Source organism: Chelonus insularis, unplaced genomic scaffold (assembly GCF_013357705.1).
Source record: "Chelonus insularis isolate UGA/USDA-ARS -01 unplaced genomic scaffold, ASM1335770v1 contig_139_pilon, whole genome shotgun sequence".
In the NCBI taxonomy this organism is placed as follows: Eukaryota; Metazoa; Arthropoda; class Insecta; order Hymenoptera; family Braconidae; genus Chelonus; species Chelonus insularis.
In genome coordinates this window covers 2,285,457-2,293,813 of record NW_023276379.1, presented here as the reverse complement: position 1 = coordinate 2,293,813, position 8,357 = coordinate 2,285,457, and the positions used below count along the sequence as shown (strand labels likewise).

At 28.4% G+C, this 8,357-nt stretch overlaps 1 protein-coding gene and 1 long non-coding RNA gene across 2 annotated transcripts; one reads left to right on the top strand and one right to left on the bottom strand.

Annotated features, from left to right (window-relative positions):
• Positions 1–430: 430 nt before the first annotated feature.
• Positions 431–3,862, bottom strand: LOC118074753 (uncharacterized). The gene is made up of 9 exons (XM_035096201.1): positions 3,329–3,862; positions 3,065–3,249; positions 2,683–2,992; positions 2,309–2,567; positions 2,161–2,223; positions 1,647–1,850; positions 1,238–1,561; positions 1,029–1,176; positions 431–963 (listed from the first exon to the last, which is right to left on the bottom strand). The coding sequence occupies exons 3-7, from the start codon at positions 2,976–2,978 to the stop codon at positions 1,280–1,282; spliced, it is 1,104 nt and encodes a 367-aa protein (XP_034952092.1). The 5' UTR covers positions 2,979–2,992; positions 3,065–3,249; positions 3,329–3,862; the 3' UTR covers positions 431–963; positions 1,029–1,176; positions 1,238–1,279.
• A 164-nt stretch (positions 3,863–4,026) lies between these two features.
• On the top strand, positions 4,027–6,742 carry LOC118074761 (uncharacterized). Its single transcript, XR_004691233.1, has 8 exons — positions 4,027–4,568; positions 4,653–4,909; positions 4,987–5,256; positions 5,352–5,682; positions 5,777–5,919; positions 5,997–6,081; positions 6,157–6,286; positions 6,365–6,742. It is a non-coding gene; the product is annotated as an uncharacterized lncRNA (long non-coding RNA).
• Positions 6,743–8,357: the final 1,615 nt, after the last annotated feature.

Sequence of the window (8,357 nt, the reverse complement as noted above, 5' to 3'; positions counted from 1 at the left end):
AAGCATTGTAAATTTATTATAATTTTTTAATACTTTATCAAATGGAATATTGATGAACTTGAACCCTGATTGTTCCATACTGTATTAATACGCTCCAATAGAATATCTTTATATCTAATTACATTTTTATATCTAAAGTTCTAAAGCAACTGGAATTCCCGAAAAATAATTATTAATAAATTTTCGAAATTTGTTTAAAAAAAATTTTTTTCATAAAAATTATTTTATACAAGTTTAAGATGTTCATGAACTCATGTTGCAAGATTTTTATAATAAATTAGATATTAAAATGTTTTTATAAGATCGTTTTAAATCAAAGTTAATGATAGACGTTTAAGTTTATAAGTATTTGATTTGTTAAAATCATACAAATAAAACATTACTTTTATGAGAAATCTAAGATGATCACAATCAGTTGTATACGTGATTTTATAATTTTAAATTCTTCTTTCTAACAAACATCAGAATCTGATTTTCAAACATTTCTTTTTTTATTTCTTTCATTATTTTACCACATAAAGTTAAACTTTGATTTTCAACTATAAACCAAAACAAGCGCAGTAAAAAATTTATTAAAATCTTTTTTTTCCTCATTTTTTCTTTTCATTTTCTAACATATAATTATCATCTCAAGCTTTCATTCCTATATCATGTATTGTAACGTTTGTATAGAACTTCTTTTTAAATTTATAATCGAAAGAACGCATTGTAAAATTATGAAAATCTTTGATTGTTTTTGAAAGTAAGAAATAATTTTTTGCTTCAGCACATGGGGCATCTACAAAGTAAAACTTCTCTACATATTTTCTATTAAAATGATCTGAATTAACATACATTTGTCTATCTTACAAACGAATAAACGCCTTCAAAACTTATTTCTAAACGTCAACGCACTGCATTTCTTAATTCATATTTAATCTTCTCCGTCGAACTGCTGCCCACAAAAACTGTGACACTGATATCCTGCGAATTAATTTAATATTATGTAAATCACTTTAGTTGAATAAATAATGAACTAAAATGATTACCTTCCCATTCGTAAAGCTTCTTGTATATTGTTAATATACAAATTAATTATCTGTTCAATCCATCGAGAGCATATAGCTTTATAAGATCCGTTACTAATTTTTTGGTATTGGATTTCACTATTTTGTATTATATTATTCAATCGACCTAGGATCAAAAATGTTTTTTATTAAATATTGTAGATGTGAAATATAACTGTAAATAGTTACCTAAAATTTATGTAATGAAGGATGTTTACCGCCCATTTTATTTATCAAATGACGGTTAAAACCTTCCGCAACATTATTAGTTCGCCAAGCTGTGTCAATACAGACACGACATGAGCTTTAGGTTCCCAATATGTATGTAAATATAAAAGAAAATCAGTGTATTTTTGATTCTCATTTTGTAAATCCGTTGATAGATTATCCATATAATCGATGGCATCCTCAAAAAAAATTGCTGGAAGTAGGGGTAACACCCATGCTAAATGAAGCAAATAACAATTTTCCCCATTTCGAGGCAATTGTAACTGAGTCCATTTTCTTGTTACTGCCTGCATATTAAGAAAGGAACAAATGTACTTAAGAATGAAATAGTATTTATGACTACTTAAAAAAATGTTACGATCAAAATCTAACTCTCGCAAAATGAAACCAGCATCCTCTATGTTCTATCCAAGGCATTGCTGCTCTTACTGATGACATTAGCGCAGCCTCGTAATCAGATATTACGTATTTTAAATTTGTTGTCAATCCTGGTAATTTTCTGAGTAACCATCTCCATATTTCCGTGTAGATTACCTGGGTTCTGTGATTCGTCAAAGCAAATAATACAGGAATGCCCTATAAATAATAAAACTCCCATGATAATACGTATAAAAAAGACGAGGATAATATGAGGACACTAACAAATTATATCGATTTCAACGTTTGTAATTCTAACTGTTTAAACTCTTCCAACTGATAAAGAAATCACATTATCAAAAAATTGAGGATTCACAAAGAAATATTTTTGTTGAGGATATCTCTAAGTTTTCTATCATTTTATTAGTTTTTGGAATATTGTATTTTACTTCCAATACCTCATATTATCCCTGTTTTGTCTGTATGTATACATATAAAATGTACCAAAATATATCATGTCAATACTTACAATACCAATATGCCTCATTAATATGATTATTAATTGTTCTGCCCGTGGTCTGTCAGGTATTGACTGAAATAAACAAGAAATAAACATTATTCACGGAATAAAAATCTCAATTAAAATTATATTATTCATCATTATTGAAGTGTTTTACCTGGAAAGTGCCATCAATATGGATTTCTGATGCGTGAACTAAATTATTAATCATTACGTTACTACCAAAGATGTACGCAATTGAACCATCAGCTCCAGTAACAAAGCCTTGATAAATATTTTGCACTTGTCTATAATTGGACAAAACTAAATCCAGCTGATCGAATGACTGCGGCAATGGTGGTCGATACCTCCGTCTTTCGCGATGAACATGGTTCCGCGCTGTTTCTATTCGCATATAAAGTGCAATATCACGATGACTGCAAAAAGTTGTAATTATCTGGTTGTATTAATTGTATATAAACTCTGACTATGTTTATCTATATAAACGTTTTACTGCACTGATATTGAAATAAAACCATAAAAAATACGTACCCCATAAAAACATTATTGACTATTTCATTGGGTGATGCATCAGTTCCATTAGCCTGTCCTTTAATCTCAGCGATAGCTGGTGCTCGATGGTGTCCAGTAGGTAATGGATGGTAATGTGTACCTTCTACTCTTACAGTACCATCATTTGAACACCAAGCTGTTACTGGACATTGATATTTCGTTGATTTTGCGTTGCATGTAAAACGCTTTGGATTTTTATTTTCGTATCTTTTGTCAAAGTTATACACATAATTCTCATAATTAATGTAGATGTATCCATATTTATGACTATACATTCGTTTTTTATTTTCTACGGTATATTAATTGAAAAAGTAATGAATAAATTTTTAACATATAGTAATAATAATCATAATAAACATACCTTTGACAATGAGTATAAATGTAAAATTGTAATGACTGATGATATTTTCTATGCTTCTGTGACACAAAGATCGTTTGATGACAAAGGAAAAAAAATTAATGGAAATGGTCAATATTTTACATCAAAAACTTATAAGCTGGACTTTATTCTGTTGATCTGAAGATCTTTACGCAACGAATGAAAAACTGTAACAGTTGAATTGAAACTATAAGCACATTGTTGACCGTCTCTTCTTGCTCTCTCGCTCTTAAATATTTCACGCACTTGGTATTTCTACTGTAAACGAGTATGAGTCTCTATATTGAAACCAATTATCGTGGACTTATATACTCATTGCATGTACGATTAGTTGTACTCATTTTTTTTCTGTAAAGAGCTCGTAATAATGATGTTAGTTACAATGTGAAGATTCTTCTAATACTAATAATTTTATATATAAAATCACAGTTTTATTATAATCACAGTTGCGTTTTATTGACTATTTTTTTAATGTCTATTTCGAGAAAATTTACGAGTTTGTTAAAAAAATAATTAAAATATAACATTTATTCTTATTTTTCAGATTCAAGCAATAAAAAACAAAAAAATACTACGCGCATAGAAAATTTCAAGAACATGACACTTCTGTGAATATAGAATTATAAATCTCCTTTGACTTTTGGACTAATTAGAATTGCGCTTGATTTGTAACTTTATTTGCAGAATTTAATGTTACATTTCTTTCAGATAAAGATTTCGAGTTATTTTCTTGGAATTCTTTACTATGTACATAATGTTTTTGAAGAAGAGAAGTCCGCGTGGCACACAGAGAAGAGAGACTACTTCTCTGGTGGCACATGTTACAAGTCCGCGTGGACTGGTGTGCGCTTGCGCAGAACTGAAAAATACGATAGAAGGGGAAGCTGAGCCTCATGGTTCCTGATGAATTCCCTTCTTAGTTCAAACACACCAGTACAGTTGAAAGTTGCGGTGAGAGAACCTATTTCGAATTGTTAATTATAAGTGTTCTCTGTATTTCTTTGTTGATCGGTGAAGTTTATGCGCTTTTTACTTTGAGTGTATATCTAAATATTTAAATAATAAAATCGTATTTGGTGCTTATTTTTTGTCAGTGAGTGTACTGTTTTCGTTGTAATATTTGAAGTAAACAATTACGTTTTAAATTTTCAGTTTAATGTAGCACCGCTTAGTGATAATTAAGTGTGGTCGGAATGGCTCCAAAACGTAAACTTCCTCGAATCACGTATGAAAACTTTGAATTTTGTTTGGACTCACGCTACATTGATAAAGAAGAAAAACGATATGTGTGTCGAAATTATCATTCTCGTGAAAACAAATGTTCAGTGGTATTGTGGCAAAGAGAGAGAGGTAAAATTGAAGTTCATGGACAACATGAACATTCATCGAATCTTGGACAACAGTCTCTAGTAATCAACAACGAAATTGATCAACACTTAAGTTCTAATGAATCATCCAAAAGCATTTGTCAAACTGTGATGCAAAGGTAAGCGAAAATAAAAGTAACAAGTTTTAGTCAAAGTAACTTTTTGTTCTGATTGGCTTTAACGCAAATTTTGACTTTTGACAGGGTACCAAAAGTTAATACATTGATGACACCTGGACAACTACGATCAGAATCAATGGCAGAAGATATAGACAAAGACCGAAAATTACTGACAACATCGAGCAACTGGATGAAGCGTTCCAAGCATACCACGGATTAGGGAAATATTTTCAAGAAAAAATAATTGCTACGGATCATCCATCGCATGGCTATTTGGTAGCAATGAATTAATGAACTCTGCAGATAATATTGATGAACTGCACATCGATACAACAAATTTGGTGAGAATTGTTTTAAGTGAGAACTAAGATGCTGCGCTTGTTGTAAATATACTTTTAAACAAATTTTCTGATTATAGGGTGTACCTGAACTATTCGTAACCTGCACTCAGCTGTTGACAATAAATATACGTCGACAAAACAAGGTATTTCCAGTTATTCATGCTTTATGCACGAATCGAAGCAAAGAGCTTCACAGCGAAATTTTCAAATGGATGTTAAATAAAATACCATCAATACGAGAGGATTTAAAGATTATAATTGTTGATCTTGATGAATCAATTATTGCATCGATAAAGGAGATATATTCATGGGTGAAAATAAGATTTTCATGGATGCAATTCATTCGGGTAAAAATAAATTATTTTTAAAATAATTTTGAAATGTTTTTGAGATCATCAAGATATATGCATATAGATAGTTATAAGCTTATTAATTATATTAGTACATCACCCGAAAATGGAGGAGCTTCGAACTTCCACAGGATCAAGTTTTTTACGAAAAACTACTTCAGATGATTTATACGCTACCAATAGTTTCCACGGAAAATGCAAAAATTTTAATGTTCATGATCAACAGTGAAATAACTCGGGTGGAAGATGGAATAGACAATTTGGCAGAATTTAATCAATTTTTAAGGAATTTTATACATTCTATTGCCCATAGTATTCAATTATGGACAATGCCATACACAATTTTAAATCTAGCTGAAGAATACAATGAGCTACTGTTAAATAAGTTTCAAAATAAAAATCCCGATTTTTTCAAATTCTGTTGTAAGTAAAATTTTAATAACGTTGATTTTTAATCGATTATCAATTCAATTTTCACTTTCCTCAATTAGAACAGATATAATATTTTCTATTGCAGCCAATTTCGAACTATAATCAAGAATTTTGAGGAAAAATGGAAAGAAATGGACGATAGAGAAAAGAAGGAAAAAAAAAGAAGCTCAAGAGAAGCGATTTTGAAATATGTTTGGGTGATCGAAAGAGATTGTTAGACGGAAAAAAGTAAATAATTATTTTAAAGAACTTTGATTATTGGAACAAAGAAAACTTTTGTCTTATTGATATGTATATATTTTCAGAATAGACATCATTGAATTATGAGTTCAATATATAATCACGTCGGAGTCCAACAAGTAATTAACATGACATTAGCAAGAAAACTATGTAAGTAGCTATTATAAACATATCCGATGATAAAAGATTGTTCTTGAAATTTATTCCACTTTTATCCTGTTACAGATACTAACGATTCTTCAGAAACATGTCATGATGACGGATGGGATCTTTCAGATAACGTAATCCCCATTACTTGAGAACGAAGAGGTAATTGAAGAAGTAAACATGGAAGTAGAGTCTCTACCAGACACAGGTAATAAAATGTAATACATAAAAATATATGTTTATTCAACTATAATGTTAATTCAATTAATTGATAAAATAAATTTAGAATTGTTTGAGGATGGGTCCAATGATTCATGGGTATATAAAGCTACAAGAGGAGTGTATTTTAATGACTCAGAGATTTCAGAAGATGATCAAGATACAGATGTGATGTGTTTACATGCTTAAGAAATAAACCGAAAGTGACATTCATCCATGTGGACATCAATGCATTTGTTTCACATGTTCATTCATGATGGATTTAAAAGATCGGGTACGGAGACAGAGGAGAGATAACAGAGGAATAAAATGCACTCAGTGCAATCGAGAAGCCGATAATATGAGCTAAAGAGCAGCTGAAGGACGAGTAAAATATCGAGTTAGTTATAAAATTTCTTTTAATAATTTTAAGCTTTAGAACAAGCTTTATTACAAGAGTTTTGCACGTATTTTTTAATACGTTTAAAAAATTAAAAAAAAATTTTTTTTAAATTTGAATTACTATGATTTCAAAACAACTTACCAAAAATTGAAGCTATTCAAGAGTTCCAAATGCGTTTATTCGTTAGTAAGGTTGATGAAAGTATTCATTAAGATTATTCTAATAGAAAATATAGAGAAAAGTTTTACTCTGTGAATGCTCCATATTCTAACATAATAAAAAATGTTATTTGATGTTTTTATATAGTATATAAGAAAAAATGTTTAAAAAAAGCATTTTCCTAAGAAGTATACAGTTTGAATACAACATTAAAAAAAAATTAAAATAATTTTCTATAATTTCAAGCTATTTATCAGTTTCCAATGCGTTTATTCGTTTGTAAGATAGACAAATGTATGTTAATTCAGATCATTTTAATAGAAAATATGTAGAGAAGTTTTACTTTGTAGATGCCCCATGTGCTGAAGCAAAAAATTATTTCTTACTTTCAAAAACAATCAAAGATTTTCATAATTTTTACAATGCGTTCTTTCGATTATAAATTTAAAAAGAAGTTCTATACAAACGTTACAATACATGATATAGGAATGAAAGCTTGAGATGATAATTATATGTTAGAAAATGAAAAGAAAAAATGAGGAAAAAAAGATTTTAATAAATTTTTTACTGCGCTTGTTTTGGTTTATAGTTGAAAATCAAAGTTTAACTTTATGTGGTAAAATATGAAAGAAATAAAAAAAGAAATGTTTGAAAATCAGATTCTGATGTTTGTTAGAAAGAAGAATTTAAAATTATAAAATCACGTATACAACTGATTGTGATCATCTTAGATTTCTCATAAAAGTAATGTTTTATTTGTATGCTTTAACAAATCAAATACTTATAAAACTTAAACCGTCTATCATTAACTTTGATTTAAAACGATCTTAAAAAACATTTTAATATCTAATTTATTATAAAAATCTTGCAACATGAAGTTCATGAACATCTTAAACTTGTATAAAATAATTTTTATGAAAAAATTTTTTTTTAAACAAATTTCGAAAATTTATTAATAATTATTTTTCGGGAATTCCAGTTGCTTTAGAAACTTTAGATATAAAAATGTAATTAGATATAAAGATATTCTATTGGAGCGTATTAATACAGTATGGAACAATCAGGGTTCAAGTTCATCAATATTCCATTTGATAAAAGTATTAAAAAATTATAATAAATTTACAATGCTTATAAATTTGATGTTGCAAATTTTTTATATTCAATTAGATGGAAAAAAAATTCCCAAGAGCTTTCAAATACAAAATTTTATGGTAGGAGTTTAAGTTTATGAGTACTCTATTTTGTAAAACTAACAAAATATGATTATAAAAATAATTTATCAAAAATTAAAAATGCTTATAAACTTCGTCATGCGCTTTTTGATTGCAAATGAGATATGAAGATGTGATAATACAAAGTTTGTATAAGAGTTCAAGTTTATAAGTGTTTTATTAATTAAAAACGTTAAAAAAATATTCAAATAAATAATATGTTAAATATTTTAGATACTGTCAAATTCTGTAATGCGTTTTTCTTGTTTGTGAATTTAATAAAAGTGTGTTTAATAAAAAGGTTTTAA

Coding starts and splice junctions, on each gene's coding strand:
- LOC118074753 (XM_035096201.1), bottom strand. CDS start 2,978: ATGTATAGTCATAAATATGGATACATCTACATTAATTATGAGAATTAT. Junction 2,568..2,682: donor GTCAATAATGTTTTTATGGG/GTACGTATTTTT, acceptor AACTTTTTGCAG/TCATCGTGATATTGCACTTT. Junction 2,224..2,308: donor ATATTGATGGCACTTTCCAG/GTAAAACACTTC, acceptor TGTTTATTTCAG/TCAATACCTGACAGACCACG.